We start from the raw sequence: 15,522 nt of genomic DNA, 5'->3' as shown, positions 1-15,522 counted from the left end.
AGCCGGCGCTGCCCTCTTCGATGTTGACAGTGCGATGTTGCCTTCTACGAGGAAAAAGAAATTACTAATATTGAGGTTTAATTTCACGTCGACACTCGAATATCATAAAGCCAGATTGCTATTAACTTCAGTATTTAGAAACAATCATTCGAGTTCATTATTAATTCGGGGAATCTCAAATGAATGTTGCCTTCTACGAGGAAAAAGAAATTACTAATATTGAGGTTTAATTTCACGTCGACACTCGAATATCATAAAGCCAGATTGCTATTAACTTCAGTATTTAGAAACAATCATTCGAGTTCATTATTAATTCGGGGAATCAATTATGAAATCAGATCAAAGCCTCTACTGTAGCAATTAACAAACATTCATTTGAGATTTAATATCACTCCCTTTCAGAATTCTTTGGGGCGTGAACTATTTTTAGTTGTGTGCTTAGATTACATCGGCTGCCCTACTAATACTATGGAACATATATTATTCAATCTCCAAGAACATACATTTTGGGTGTTCTATGTTCTTATCCATTGCAATTTTATTTCCATTTCGAACAGCATACGCTGCAAACCAATTCAAGCACCATGCATCCAGAAGTACAAGAAAAGACGCTCTTAACCCAAAGCCATAGTGCACCAATTGGACATATCTTTGATCAAGAATATAATAGATGTAACATAATTTTCAACAATCAGATCAGTTCAATTTGTACAGTGTCATTAAAAGTCAGAGCATGTTCCAAAAATTAGAAAAGAAAACCATGTGATTGATGCAGTGATATCATAGACACAACAATCTTCATGCATCAGACATTTAACTCAGCCAGAAAGCAGAGAACATTATTCATTCAACATCTCAGCCAATTCCACAAAAGCATCAGACGCAGAATGCTGCAAATAAAAACAGGTCGCTATAAGCCTATAACATTTCTTGCTTTCTTCAGTTGTTTCATGGACAACGAAAAAAAATAAAAGTGGCAGAAATGGTGTCTCAGATACAGTGAATTAAGAGGCCTTGTCCATGAGTTGTATCGGCATTAAAATGTTTGACTTGCTTGTTTCGACAATGCATCCGTTCATTACCATCTCTTCCAGCATGAAGTGTGCCTTCTCAAGATGGAACATGATATCAAGCTCACACTGTGAAGAGGAAAGAAAATAAAAACAATTAGTCAACGTGTCCTGGGAACGGATTAGGAGACAAGTGCTTCAGGCAATCATCATACTTGAACAATCAGAAATCCTGGAAAACTTACCACATTGCCAAAATGACGGTCCATTGTCTCAACAAATAGATGTATGAATTCCAATATTGCTAGCTCATTCTGAAAAAGAAACGCCACGAAAAACTATTGAGTCAAAAAGACCATGGATGATAACTACTTATTCCAAACATAAATGAAACAAGAGTATGAAGGTGCTCCCATTTAAAGCCACTTTTGTTTTTCTTTTCTCAATTAAGATCCCATTGCCCACCAGTGGCTTTGTTATTATACACCTTGCATGAGAAGAAACCAAAGACGGCAGCCTTTAATGGGAATTAAGAAATACCGGCCTTAAGCAAAATATTTTTTCTTTTTTGGAAAAATGGGTGTCTCTCCCAAGAAATAACACAAATGCCAAAACTAAGAATTGGGAAAATGATTAGAAGTTTTTGCAACTCTGAGCACGATACTTGTTGCGCTTAGTGTTCTGATGGTCAGGCCTCTAATGGACCCAACCCAAGCCTGATAATACATGCCTATATATGCCTCCTGTGGTCCTCCATCTCTCATCTTTTTATGCTGTTTGTCTTGTTACCAATGCAATCTACAGCATCTTTTTATACTGATTTCGGGTTTGCAGTGTAGTTGCCAAATTTGCAATATGAAACGAAATCTTCGAAAAGAAATGACAAAGGCTAGTGCATGAACTCAGTGTTCTAAGATGAACTATATGTAGCAGCATACACAGAGGTAGTCATGTAAGGGCCAAGCAGATGAGTCAAGGCCTACACAAATATGAAGTACAAATGCATGTGCAGACTGTGCACATGCATCCAAACAATCTTATTTGGTCCACCCAAAAGCTGCATTTCTTGGTTCTTGTTTTTCTAGTTATTACTATTGTATCTACCATTTCTCTTATTATCACAAAACCACCTGAGTAATAGCAGATCAATTACTCAGATTTTGCCACTCTGTTAAATACATAACCATTTCTAGTTGATGTGAATTAACAGGATTTTAAAATTGGGAACAATATATTAAATTGTAAATAACATTGCTTGTTAATTTTGTTCACAATCTACGACTCAGTCATATATATTTCATGATTTGGCCCTTAAATATAATTTTTAATAGATGGATAGTTCAAATATAAACACAATGAGCACATTTATGGCAACTTATGCAAGCACGCACTGTGTATGCATGATCCAGCATCCTGATAGTTCCTGTACTAAGGCTGCTGTTGAAATATACAAACTCATGAAATCTTGGACATCCTTGGAATGCGTATCATCTGAGAGTATTGATCCATCTCAATAGAGAAGATTCACTCATACAAGATACTACCAATGAAATAAACCACGAAGGGGATTCCTTCAATTTTATGACCCACCCGATAATTTATCTAAGTTCCATCTGAATTACTAGGTGACAACTGGCATTAAATAAGAGTATTATCAAGTCAGATTCACCCAAGATAAAATGAGAATCTAAATTCAATAATCTTATATTTCCAAAATCAGTATCTGCCCAAATATTGTGTCAAGTGTGTTGAGCTTCAGGTATAATGCATTATCAAGTAAATAGATCCAAGATCCATGATCCATGCCTGATCCAAAATGAAAAATCCCAGCCAAAAATTCAGGGATGAGTTTATTGGAATATCAAGTTCAATCAACACTCAATGTCAAAATGGACTTAATTAACTTAGATGTGCAGATAAGTGAAGCATGTAGGAAAAGATTTCCTGAGAAGGATCCAAAAGGTCTGCAATCACCACCAGTATTGTTGCTGACATGTAAACCACAATGGAATGATAGTAGGTTAGATCTGAATCTTCACAAGGATTTCAAGCTTTTAAGAGGGAAACTGATCTTTTTTTTTCCCACATTAAAAGTGGATAGTAGGTTTAATTACCACAACAAACCTTTAATTTCTCTTCAATTTCTTCTTCTTTATTCAATCAACCTCTAAAATTACTGCATAGACGGTGCAAATCTGTGCTCTGTTTCAATACTTCTAGCACATATGTGGAGTTGAATGAAGCATATAAATATTTTTTAAGATTTGAATGTTCGAATATAAGACTAAACTACATAAAGGAAATCATAGAAGTTGTCTCCTGCACTTTATCCTACCTTGTCAATCCTCAATCTTCTAGAAGAATTGAGGAAACATCAAACAAATAGCATGGCTTCAGTAGCAGGAGAAAAGTATGCCTATGTGAACCAAAGCACTATTAGATGCTTTTAAGAATTCTAACAGCAGTGATTTAAAAAGCGCTAGGCGCCAAGGTCCAAAAACGCCCGAGGCGCTAGGCGCTCGCCCGAGCGAAGCGAGGCGCTAAAATATAAAAATATATAATAGAATTAATAAATATAATTATTTAAAATTTTAAATAAAAATATGCTATTAAATTAAGAAAATCTAAGATACAAAATCACAATGTCACATTAACAAAAAGTTTCAAAATTCAAAACAATAAAATTTTACATCAAAATAAAAATTAGCATTAAAATCAAAATAATATATTTTTAATCTATTAACAGTATTGAAAATTAATCATTTCAAAATTCAAATAAACTTAATATTAAGAGTATATTGTATACTGAGCCTGACGGAGAAACGAGGAAGCAGCGGCGAGCGGCGGCGCGGCAGTGGTAGCGGGAAAGGGGAAGGGAGCGGGAGGCGCGAGCAGCAGGAGGGCTCGCGGGAGTCGCGAGCAGCGGGAAGGCTCGCGGGAGGCGCGAGCAGTTGGAGGGCTCACGGGAGGCGCGAGCAGCAACAACGACGAGCAACGGCAGCGGGAGCAGGAGCGACGAGCAGCGAGATCGGGAGCGGCAGCGGCAGCGGGTTAGGGTTGGGTAAGGGTTATATCGGTTTAGTTGGTTCGATTGAACCAACTAACAACCGAACCAGGACCGAACCAGACATAAAATCCTGGTTCGATCACTTGGTTTACCTAGGCGCTCGCCCGAAGCGCCCAGGCGGCACCTGTTTGAAGCGCGCCGCCTAGGACATTAGCGAGGCGCTCGGGCCTCGCCTCGCCTCGCCCGAGCGCCTCTTTCAATCACTGTCTAACAGCATAACATATTCCACCTTTACCTAATTTTTCCCCTTGAAGTAATGAAGTTGATATTTGAAAACAAAAAAAAATACCACCACAAATACAAGCATTTATTTCTGCTTCTTCTCTGTCCAATATCTTGCTCCAGTGGCGATATTAATCCACAACTTGCTGATCCAATCAATTGCTCAAAAAGTGAGCACAAAAAACATTGCATTTCACATCCAATGGTCACATTAGATATCGAAAGAAATGATCACAACAAAAACTAAGAAAAGAACCTAAGAAGGCCCGTTTTTGAAGGCGGCTGAGCACAAGTCATCAGCAATTGAGATATATCTGAAAGAAAAATCCACTTTACATAATCTAGTGTTTCATTTCCAAGGTGTCAAAAAAAGCCTGCACCATCGACCTGACTAAAAAAACCTGCTAACCTCATGTTGTAAGTTGTGTAAATGATTTATTTTTCCTGGTATGATAATCCCAAGTCAAAAAGCCTTGCATCCTCTCCAATCTAGTGGTTGTCAATAAATAGTTAAACAAAAATGGAAGAGAGGTTCGTCATCAATATTCAACAATGTTGCTTCTTCAAGCTTCCTCATTTCTGCTTCAAGAGAGGGTTTCAGCAGGACATTGAAGCTTAAGGTACTTGTCAAGACAAGTTCAGTGTCACCATTACGCAGCCTTTAAATAAATTTCCAGGAATTGGAAGTTAAATGTAAAAAGTCTAGTATCACCAGCTAGGGGCAGCTGATACTGATTGATAACTGTATGAGCCTCCATCTAGAATTAGCTAGATAATTCCTAGCTAAGCTTCAACAGAAGCTAGCACAAAGTCATAAAGAAAATCTTAGAAAGAACAAAAAAATTTTAGACTTGAAATTTGAAATAAGCTTCCTATCCGATCAAGATATTGTAAGATCATTCTTAAACCATCTTTATTCTCTCTTTTTCTTCAATCATTTTAGTGTACACGAAAAAATGAACAGCATGGTAGAAGGGTTGTTTTCTTTTCGAAAATATACCTCCAATTTTCTCAAATAATAAAGAAAACAATCATTTAGTAAAGTTCTGGCTAAAAATTCTTTTCTCTTTCTATCATAAATCCTCTGACTTGACCATCTTGATAAAGATGAACACCTCAGTTATTTGTCCAACTTCTACTAGACAAAGAAATATAGATTCTTCAAACAGATAAGCAAATATGCATTTCTTATAGTCATAACCTGAAGCCTCGCTAAAGCTTCATTATGAGTCAGTGTACACGCCAGTATTATATTGCTCATGCTAGAAGCTAAGTTGAAACATTACCAGAGCATCCAAAGTCACACACATGTAAAGCACCAAATATAGCAGCTGAAGGTAACATATGCATTTTTCTTCTTTCTTTTTTACCAAGAAGTTCCTAAATAGAAAAATTATCGATATAACATATATCTAAAATGATGTGCCTAATAAAATTCAAAAACAGAACAAGATGGCTTACCTCATCATTGTCAACCCCTACCAAGAAGAAAAGTGACGCATAGCGTCTGTAGACAATTTTATAGTTCCGATGCTCGACAAATGAACACTGCAAGTAGGAAAAACTAGACATTATTAACAATGAGATGAAAAAAAGCATGAACATAGTGCAACAACTGAGTTAATGTTATCCCATTAAAATTAGAGAAAATAGATACCAATCTTTTACACCCAAACCACAACTAGAAAGTCAATATTATCACCAATGCCACTCATTTTTTTTCTTGAATATAAATACACATATACCAAAACTATCTATCAAATGTGAAGAAGTAATTTTCCTTTTCCTTCGCCTCACCTAATATTTATTGGTCCATTGAATTGGACTATAAAAGAATAGCCTCTCTATATTTAGAGATAAGGATGCATTGATTCTTCCTACCCGGAATTGGTAGGTGCCTCGTCACTTGATACGCCCTTTATTTTATTGGATTAGACTACAAATTGGTCTAAACCTTCGATTAGAGCCCAAAAAAAGGGAAATGTCTAAAATGAATGTCAAACAGAGACAAATGGAACCAAAACAATGACATCTAAAATTGCCAATGTTTTGAGGAGTTGTTGTCTGAGAGACTAAGAATGATTTACCACCAAAACTCAGCAACCAGTTAGAATATGTGATATCTAACATCCTTATGCAACACAATGGCATATACACTAATCGGCTTGTCGGCGCAACAGCAACATAAGGTGGCTATTCTTCACTTATTAGGGATCAAGCGAGATCTGTCAACCCCACTGGCAGACTTCGAACATCAGTGCGTGCGTATGCATGTCAGATAGAGCGAAAAACGAACAAGAAAAATTCGAATGCGACGGTTCAAGAAATAGATCTTGATCATAGAAACCATGCTCTCAAGCCCATAATCACAGAGAAATCAACAAACCCAAAAGCCCCTCTCATCATCCGAATCAATTCATTCCAGATCCAGGATGATTCGATCCCCAGGTGGTCGCAACCAAGAGGCAGAACAAGAAGAAGAGGAAAGGGTGGCAGATTCACCTGCTGGTCGGTGCGGGCGAGGCATTTGCGGACTATCTCGCCCTCGAGGGCGCGGCGCTCGTCGAGGGTGAGGTGCTCCGCGTAGTACTGCGCCAGCCGCGTCTGCCCTTGCTTGTTCACCAGCAACACGAACCGGATCCCCATCAACCCCTTCCCTCTTCTCTCCTCTCCTCCCCCTCTCTCGATTCCAACCCTCGCCGACTCCTCCCCTCCTGCATCCGCGAAACGAGTTAAACGGGTAATTTAACTAACCCACCCTTCAACTTTGCCTTAAATTACGGTTATGTCCCTTCACATTAATGATCTCTACCAATTGACTCTTCCCGCTGTGATTAGTGCATGCTGTTATCGAGAAATTAGCCGCATAATCTTATATAATTACAATAAGAGCTACGCGACATTATAGATTCTGACGTAATTATCCAAACAGGATAGAATATTTCTTAATAATATTTGCATTAATTTGGTAAGTGCGAAGTTTGTTTCAATTGGAATATTAATTACAATTAAAAGTTTTAAGAGATCAGTCGATGAAATTAAAATTCAAAGCATAGTTGAAATTTTTGTTTATTTGTTATCAAAGGTATTTGAATTTTGCTCAAATTTCTCTCGATTAAGTTAAAATAAAATAATATAGGTTTCCAAATTGGGTTCAAAGACTTATATAGCTAATCAGGTTTGGATTTGGGCGAAACTTATATGTCTCCGATCGAACATTATCTCAAAGAATATTGGTATTAGAAAGCTTAGGTAAGAATGAATTACTCATGTGGATAAGATTAGATGACACGTTATGACTTGAGCCATCATCAGAACAGAATATGCCGTACATATGTTATACTATGGTTTAATATGAATTATGCCTAGGCATTCATCTACACATCAAGCCTTTTAACCGATGGAGATTGTGATGTCGGATTCAATCTTATATCGAAGATGGTCTAACATTAAGATTGAAGTTTAAGGTATACCATTATTAATTAGAGCTTAAGTATTTTAATCCAATAAATTTATTATCTTATCGGATTGGTTGTAATGATTGATCCAAATGTAACATGGCAAGAGATTCAAGCAATATAAAATCATATCATATATTAAAATAGTTATAAATATTATATATCACTAATCTAATATTAGCGGGGATAGCTCAGTTGGGAGAGCGTCAGACTGAAGATCTGAAGGTCGCGTGTTCGATCCACGCTCACCGCATTAAAAATTTTGGTTTTCTATTTTTGATTTTAAAAAATAATTTACCCTTGTGCCTACCTATCCACCGCTGGCATCCATCTGACGGCGTCATCGATTGTAGAGAACAGGATGGCCCAAGTGGCGTTGGGCCTACTCAGGAGGCCTGATTCCACCAATCAAAGGGAAGATAGGGAACACGTGTGCCAGTAAATGGGTCGAAAAAATACTTATCTTTTTTCTCTCTGCCAAACGATGCTCTCTCTCTCGCTGTCGATAGGGATCTCCGCCTTTCAAATTCTTTTCCCTACCAGGCAAACCGGATGGCCCAAGTAGCGTTGGGCCTAGACAAGAGGCCTGACTTCTCCAATCAAAGGGAAGGTAGGGAACACGTGTGCCACTAAATGGGTAGGAAAAAAATACTTCTCTTTTTTCTCTCTATAAGATTAGATCACATATTACAATAATTATAAATATTATATATCACTAATCTTTCACCAGCGGGGATAGCTCAGTTGGGAGAGCGTCAGACTGAAGATCTGAAGGTCGCGTGTTCGATCCACGCTCACCGCATTAAAATTTTTGGTGTTCTATTTTTGATTTTAAAAAATAATTTACCCTTATGCCTACCTGTCCTGCAATCGGTGCAACTGTTGGGTCCCGCTCGGGTGCTGGAGGCCTCCAATCACGATGCAGGTAATCGTTGACCTGTCCACCGCTGGTATCCATCTGACGGCGTCGTCGATTGTAGAGAACAGGATGGCTCAAGTGGCGTTGGGCCTACTCAGGATTCCTTATTCCTCCAATCAAAGGGAAGGTTGCGAACACGTGTGCCAGTAAATGGGTAGGAAAAAATACTTCTCTTTTTTTCTCTCTGCCAAACGATTTGTACCCGATTAATATACGCTCTCTCTCTCGCTGTCGATAGGGATCTCCGCCTTCCAAATTCTTTTCCCTACCCGGCGAATCAGCGGCCGCTATCCCTACTCGGTTTCCCTGGTCCCTCTCGGTCACTCCATGGGTCGGTCGCTTCGTAGCCCGCCGACGCCCAAAACCCAGTCTCCTCGCGTTTCATGGTCACCAGAGGAGGTAACTTCGTCTTTCTACTCTCCCCCGTTGTTTTTTCTTCCTGTTTTTGCTTTTCTTGGAGCAGTCCGCTTCCGTTTCTGAAGCAACATGAGAACGCTTTTTTGTTGATTGTGCCCTTTTTGTTAAGTCACATCCTTTCGCCTCTCATTTTTCGATGTTCGTCTTATAGAAATAAACCGAGTCTTTCAGTTTTTGAGTTTTGTGGCAAAGATTTCATCTCGCGTGACCTCACGGAAAGTCGCTGGGGTACTCTCTGTGGTAATGTGATTGTTGACAGAGTTAGTTGAAATGAACATGTTTTTTAGCGGTTCTTTCTTTTCGCCCTATTTCTTTGGCATTCGTAATAGGCTCGTGGCAGTGTTTGTAGTCTTGAAATGGGATAGGAAATCCCTTTTGTTTGAAGGTTTTCCTTTTTGCTATGCATGCTTGGGAAAAGGTAATATTTTGTTGAAACATGTTGTCGTATGTTTTCTCGGGCTTCTTATGAGTTGGTCATTAGGCCTAAGCGGTCATCTTCTGTTTGTATCTTTCTTTTTTTTTCTTAGCTGATTTGATTGTGGAAGAATTATGAAACAATGTTGAACTAGAACATATATTCTTAATTTTTTTTCCTGTTACTACTGGAAATATGTTTCAGCCGATGCCAAAAAGAATGCCACAATGCCCGTACTAAATCGCTTCTTCTTATTCCCTTTTTATTCATGATCTATATCATTACCTTTTCACTTGCATCTAATAGCTGCCACTAGAGATAATTTGATAGAATTTACAAAGTATATATAAGTGTATCATCCTTGTACGAAGGGCATAATTCTGTGGGCATGTTTTCCTTTCTGGATAATGCAGAATGGAATGACGCCACCGACCCAAATTAGTAAGCAGAAACCTCGAGCGACTGAAATCAGTTCCTCACCTCTTGCTTCAGAAGATGTTGTTGTTGCAGATTCGAATCTAAGTGATGCACCTGAAAGCTCTGGCTTGCCCAAAGGTTCTCCTTTATATATATTCAAATTAAGCCTGCCCATCCACGTATGCTTTTATTTTGTCGTGTTTTATGCCTTAAGTGTGATGAACATTCTATTTAACATGTGTTTATTTTGTTCTTTCTAATTTGGTTCAAGTTCATTGATTTAGTAGTTTTCATAACCTTGTCTTTGAGAGATGTATGACAACTAAAATATGTTTGATTTAATAAGATGAAGAGAAATTACATTGGCGTGAGCCTCGTGCACTGGATACGCCTGTTTTAAGAGAAATTGCTTGCATCATGAACTATAAAATGACAGAACTTGAATATTTTAATTTAGACCCCAAAACAATTAACACATCAAAACTTTGAAATAAAATCAGAACCAAATCTTAAAGTGACTAATCCTTGTTCCCTACATGGAACACAATTTAACTGAAATCAGCAAATATTATCATCTTGAACCTAGAATATAAATATTGATTTTGTGGTTAGCTGCATCCAAATTATTAATAGCAGTGCATGTCATAAAAATATAGGTTTTGGATAAGTTGATCGAATTAATTATCTCTTTTGCAGGAAGTCAAAATTTTCATTAACCTATAGATTGATTAAATTCATGTGGACTTTCTTCTGAATTGGATGCTTATATTTGCATCAAGCCATTTGTTTGATTATCCAAACTGAAGGTTTGAAAATGTTACCCAAAAAATAATTAGAAAAACAATTTATTTTAACCTGCAAACACTATAGTTGGCATTTAATGTTTCCTGGCACAATAACACCTCTCCCTGAGGATACAATTAAGCAAGCTTTATATATGTAGTTTTCATCCATTTTTTTCAGAGATTGAAGAGAAAACATCCGAAGAAACAGAGCTAGAGTTTGAAGCGAAATCATCAAGAGATGGGGCTTGGTATGTATGTTTGGTGATTCTGGTTACGCATTTGCAAAGTAGCTGCTTTAGTATCCTTCAGGGTTCCTTTATGAAGTATTTTTTCTTCTTTGCCTTGTACGAGTCCTTTATGCTCTCGCATTGGCAAGAGAAACATTCCTTGAAGTATATGGTAGTTATAACTTGTGACACAAAATGAATCAGCTCTAGAATTTGTAGAGTTAATATTTCCATGAGCTAAGCTTCATAACTTAACCAAGTCCGTCTGAAGCATTTGTAGGAGAACACTCCTAAATTTGATGTTGCTCATGTGACTTTCTGATCATGTTTCTAATGGCTTGTTGGCATAAAGCTATACTTTGTCATCTCATTCCATGGTTCACCATGGCTAATTGTGTTGTTCTGTCAAGCCTAGTGGGCTATGTCATTTGAATACTAGGGCAGATGTTTTTCTGTTGCCAACATTTTACATGGAGTAGATGATTCATCATAGTTTTTCTTTTACTGTTCAATTCTGTGTGCTGGTTAATTTAAGAATATGTTTGGTTGGGTGGATATACCAGTGACAAATTTAATTCCTCCTCTCCTCCTTTTTATTTTAATTTTTTAAATGATGATTATTTCCTGGCTATAAAAGATTGAGACTGACATAACCATTCAATTTGGGCCAATTTCATGTAAATCCTGACACTTGCAAGGCTCCTAACCATTGTTCTCAAGAAATCATGTCTTTGGGAACAGGTTTAGTCCAAACCAATCGGCATTAGCATGATTTTATAAAACCATGCCTTAAAAAGATTTCCTCATTTGTGCTAGATTTTCGTTCCTTCCTTTTGTCTTTTTGATAATAAAAGGAGCCTTACCAAACAGTCTTGTGGGAAAGGAGAGAATATGCACCATTCTAATGCTGAAAGATCTCTAATAACTGCAAAAAGACAGTAGAATAACTCATTATATTCCAGGACTTATAGACCATGAAGAATCTGCAAGGAAACTCTCATGGTGGGGCTGTCATCTTTTACTGGTATATAAGAAATTTATTAAATCTGGAAGTTGTTGGCATCAAGATGCATGATTAGAAGGGTTACTTTCTAATCCTTTCTCACAGCATGCTGATAAAGCTGTTGGCCAGTTTCCACCTTATTGATTCAGCTACATGTACGTTTTTACATTTTTTGCCCCTGCAGGTATGATGTTGCTATGTTCCTTGCTCACAGAGTTCTCAGTTCTGGCGAACTTGTAAGGAACTTCATCCGATCTTGCCTTTTTTTTTTTGTTTAAATTATTTCATTCTTATCAATTCATTATTAGGCCTAAACTGTCTATTATTAGTCAACATTTAGGAGTAATATGGTTTCACTTAACTCATGCAGCACCTAAGTTAGTATGTTATCCTGCAATAATCTTTCTCAAGAGATCAGCTGATTAAAGATTTTACAGTCTTAAATAAAATATCTAAGATTCAAATTTAGTAAAAAAATGGCAGGTTTGTTTAAAGCAGTGTTAAACTAAAACTTTTGTTATTTACCTAATCTGTGTTTTATAAGGTTGTGAGAAGTGAGGCTTCCGTTTTTTAATTACGAAGAGCTAGTTAGTGTTTAAGCATTTATATGCAGGAATTATTTACATGATTTGACTGACAAATTTATTGATAGCTTTGTTTAACCAGATGTTGTCATTTCCCTCAAGCTTCCTTTTTTTTTTGTTGGGATTTTGTACTTAGTGCCTTATATTATGAATTGTACCTGTTGTCTGGATTTCAGTTAGACAAACTTCATTTACTTATAGGAACAAGAAGGCTTGGTGCATTCAAAATGTCCAGTTTTATGGAGGTGTCTCACTTTTAGTTTGAATAGGGTGATTAAAACATTGGCATAGAATTGATGCTTGCATTGCAGATGCAGTACTGAGATTAGTGTCCTAAAGTGTGATTCTTGCATTGCAGTGATTATTGTGTCCTAAACAGTATTTTGCATGACATGGAATGTTTTCTCTGCAATACTGTGAACAATATATGTGTGTTATTGAGTGCTGAGATCAGCTTTCCCATCGATAAACATTTATGCTGAGTTTGTCTTTTCCATATTAATCAAACACTTGATTAACTTTTCTTTGATATGTACTAGTCAATTTAGCTAGCAAAATATACATTTTATATGTACAAAACCACTTAGCATTCATGATAGTAATATACTGTTTCTTGTTTGAACTTAATCAAAGAGAGAATGAGCAAACTAGTGAGACTCATGGTTGGGCTGTTTACTAAACAAACCTAAGAATGAGCCATTACTGTTCTAAACTTTTTAAATTGAGACTAAGCTGCTAGAAAATGGCTCACTTGTTCAGTGGCCTATATATTTTGTATATTGGCATCGAAATGGGGTGGAACCAGTGAGCATGATCATCTATTATGTCAAATATATATCCTGGCTTCAACTAGGACAAAATCAAAGGTGTTGCTTAGAAGAATGATTTGTGTTAGAACTTTCAACAGGTCTCATTTCTGCAGTTATAATTTGGTACATTCGGGTTCATTCATCTGTGTTTTTCATGCGTTGTTACTATAGGAAGTTCGTGTTAGGTATCAAGGTTTTGGTGCTGAGGAGGATGAATGGGTGGATGTCAAGAAGGCAATCAGGGAACGCTCAATTCCTTTAGAGTCTTCAGAATGTAGGAAAGTCTCAGCTGGACATCTTGTTCTGTGTTTTCGGGTATATATTCTTTGGGCAAGCATATCTACTTCCATTATTTTGTGTCAGTATCTAACATTTTCTTGACTATTATTGCAGGAAAACAGCGATCAGGCAACATACTTTGATGCACATATTGTCGAAGTTGAAAGGAAGCTACATGATATAAGGGGTTGTCGCTGTCTCTTCTTGGTCCGCTATGATCATGACCAAACCGAGGTGCCTATCTAATCTTTATTCTTCTTTCCCATTCCTGTTATTGTTATTATTTGGACTTATGGAATGATCATTATTCTTAAGCTGATCCTATTATATACACATTTAGGTCTGAATATTCATATTCTGATCTTTGTAACTAAACATTCAGGAGAAGGTACACTTGCGAAGATTGTGCCGCAGACCAGTGTATTGATTTCTCCATGTGCTTGCTTGTAGCTGAAGAGGAAAAATTGCCTCCGGATCTCTCTCTCTCTCTCTCTCTCTCTCTCTCTCTCTCTCTGTGCTGGCACTTGCATAATGGTGATACATCTAAGAATGCAGAACAATGGTCAGCCTATGTTCTCGACAATTCACATGCATACTTCAAAGCTAGGATTTTATTCTGAGCCTTGAAGGATGTCTCTTTTGTCAAAGTTTGACATTTACTTAACATAGAATATGCATCTGTTGCATAGAGAGCTTTAGGCTGTTAGCCTTATCAACTGCTTCAGATCTTCAAGTTTAGTATGTTACAGCACATACTAGTTGCACACTGGTTCATATCTGGCCATTTCCATCTCGGACAAAGGTATACCTGACTGCAGTTGCTGTATTCCATCTTCATAAGAACTGTCCAAGTTATTTCTGTCAAATATTGCGGCTCGTTATATGCGTCATCTCTTATGACAGGGGAATAATGAGTACTGACTTGTAAGAGCCAATCCCACAATCCTGAAAGAAGAAAGAGAAGTGAAACTTCATTTGCACTCATCTCACAGGTACAAAGATCCTGAAACACCTTTAATGTTCTGCAATATGGTCTTCCATTCTAAGCTCTTCTATAGCCAAAGGAAAGAGAGATGTCAAGGTTTACGACATGGTTCCTCTTGACTAAATTTATAGAGGATTACCACTACCAAGAGACAATGCCCTGCTGAGTTGATCAAATAGAGCTCTCACTGGTGGTCATCCTTTTCTGTGAGAGGCATGTAGAGGTAAAGCCCAAGCCTGACCCATTCGGTATCGAGTTGAAGTAGGATATAAAATCGAATGAACTTTCAGGCTCTTTTCTGGAGATCTCAGATCACAAAGGATAACCCTTTTTTTTTTCTCTCTCTCTTTTGATTTATTGATTTCCAAACCGTAAGTAGCAAACTAAGTCAAACTCAAATGATGATAAGTATTTTTGTTTTCAATTTACATCTCCTGAGTAGTCTTAACCTTGGTTTTAGAATCGGATAGCCCTAACCTATAGGTTCTAGAATCAGTGGTTTTGGTTTTGATTCCAAAATCGACGGTTTCAGTTTAGTTGCATTTGGAATTGGAACCGAACCGAACCGATTCTAGCCGGTTCTGATTCTGGTTTAGAAATTGACCCAACTAGAACTGTCTATTTTTATTTTTTAAATTTGTTATTTATTAAATTATTGGAAGGGTAAATTCATCATTTATAGGGGTTTTTAGTTTTTTTTTTTTTTTTTTTTTAATTCTTCTGGTCGCTTCAGAATCAAATCAGATGAAGCAAATCAAAATCATCAGTTTCGGTTCCTATAAATTGAAATCAGAATCGATTGTAAATTGAAATCGGAACCGAACCAAATCACCGAATCATCGTTGTTTATTGTTAGATCGTTGATGGGGTCAGGGCGTAATCTTATACCCTCATCACATCTATAAATAAAGAAACCTATCTAATA

The 15,522-nt window shown here is 37.3% G+C and overlaps 2 protein-coding genes and 2 non-coding genes across 6 annotated transcripts; 3 read left to right on the top strand and 1 right to left on the bottom strand.

The window, feature by feature from the left end:
• Nucleotides 1-818: 818 nt before the first annotated feature.
• LOC103981113 (AP-4 complex subunit sigma) lies at nucleotides 819-7,011 on the bottom strand. Its single transcript, XM_009397714.3, has 4 exons — nucleotides 6,802-7,011; nucleotides 5,761-5,847; nucleotides 1,256-1,324; nucleotides 819-1,139 (listed from the first exon to the last, which is right to left on the bottom strand). The coding sequence occupies exons 1-4, from the start codon at nucleotides 6,943-6,945 to the stop codon at nucleotides 1,005-1,007; spliced, it is 435 nt and encodes a 144-aa protein (XP_009395989.1). The 5' UTR covers nucleotides 6,946-7,011; the 3' UTR covers nucleotides 819-1,004.
• Nucleotides 7,012-7,937: 926 nt separating this feature from the next.
• Nucleotides 7,938-8,010, top strand: TRNAF-GAA (transfer RNA phenylalanine (anticodon GAA)). The gene has a single exon. It is a non-coding gene; the product is annotated as a tRNA-Phe (tRNA).
• Nucleotides 8,011-8,486: 476 nt separating this feature from the next.
• Nucleotides 8,487-8,559, top strand: TRNAF-GAA (transfer RNA phenylalanine (anticodon GAA)). Its single transcript has one exon. It is a non-coding gene; the product is annotated as a tRNA-Phe (tRNA).
• Nucleotides 8,560-8,919: 360 nt separating this feature from the next.
• On the top strand, nucleotides 8,920-14,396 carry LOC135582991 (protein SAWADEE HOMEODOMAIN HOMOLOG 2-like). Of its 3 annotated transcripts, none has more exons than XM_065180873.1 (7): nucleotides 8,920-9,075; nucleotides 9,922-10,063; nucleotides 10,889-10,958; nucleotides 12,125-12,176; nucleotides 13,505-13,648; nucleotides 13,727-13,846; nucleotides 13,995-14,396. In XM_065180873.1, the coding sequence occupies exons 1-7, from the start codon at nucleotides 9,004-9,006 to the stop codon at nucleotides 14,037-14,039; spliced, it is 645 nt and encodes a 214-aa protein (XP_065036945.1). In that variant the 5' UTR covers nucleotides 8,920-9,003; the 3' UTR covers nucleotides 14,040-14,396. The 3 variants fall into 3 exon arrangements, with proteins under 3 accessions (XP_065036945.1, XP_065036947.1, XP_065036946.1); XM_065180875.1 differs by lacking the exon at nucleotides 8,920-9,075 and adding an exon at nucleotides 9,117-9,333; XM_065180874.1 differs by lacking the exon at nucleotides 8,920-9,075 and adding an exon at nucleotides 9,406-9,511.
• The last annotated feature ends 1,126 nt before the right edge of the window (nucleotides 14,397-15,522 follow it).

This window comes from Musa acuminata, chromosome BXJ1-4, assembly GCF_036884655.1.
Source record: "Musa acuminata AAA Group cultivar baxijiao chromosome BXJ1-4, Cavendish_Baxijiao_AAA, whole genome shotgun sequence".
NCBI classification, from domain to species: Eukaryota; Viridiplantae; Streptophyta; class Magnoliopsida; order Zingiberales; family Musaceae; genus Musa; species Musa acuminata.
Note: the sequence above shows the minus strand (reverse complement) of the source record. Positions and strands in the feature narration are given on the sequence as shown.

Excerpts from the sequence above, each read along its gene's own strand:
- LOC103981113 (XM_009397714.3), bottom strand. The coding sequence starts at position 6,945 with ATGGGGATCCGGTTCGTGTTGCTGGTGAACAAGCAAGGGCAGACGCGG. Across the intron at positions 5,848-6,801 it reads TCGCCCGCACCGACCAGCAG|TGTTCATTTGTCGAGCATCG; the intron begins GTGAATCTGCCA and ends TCCTACTTGCAG. Across the intron at positions 1,140-1,255 it reads ACCGTCATTTTGGCAATGTG|TGTGAGCTTGATATCATGTT; the intron begins GTAAGTTTTCCA and ends TCCTCTTCACAG.
- LOC135582991 (XM_065180873.1), top strand. The coding sequence starts at position 9,004 with ATGGGTCGGTCGCTTCGTAGCCCGCCGACGCCCAAAACCCAGTCTCCT. Across the intron at positions 10,064-10,888 it reads AAGCTCTGGCTTGCCCAAAG|AGATTGAAGAGAAAACATCC; the intron begins GTTCTCCTTTAT and ends CATTTTTTTCAG. Across the intron at positions 12,177-13,504 it reads TTCTCAGTTCTGGCGAACTT|GAAGTTCGTGTTAGGTATCA; the intron begins GTAAGGAACTTC and ends TTGTTACTATAG.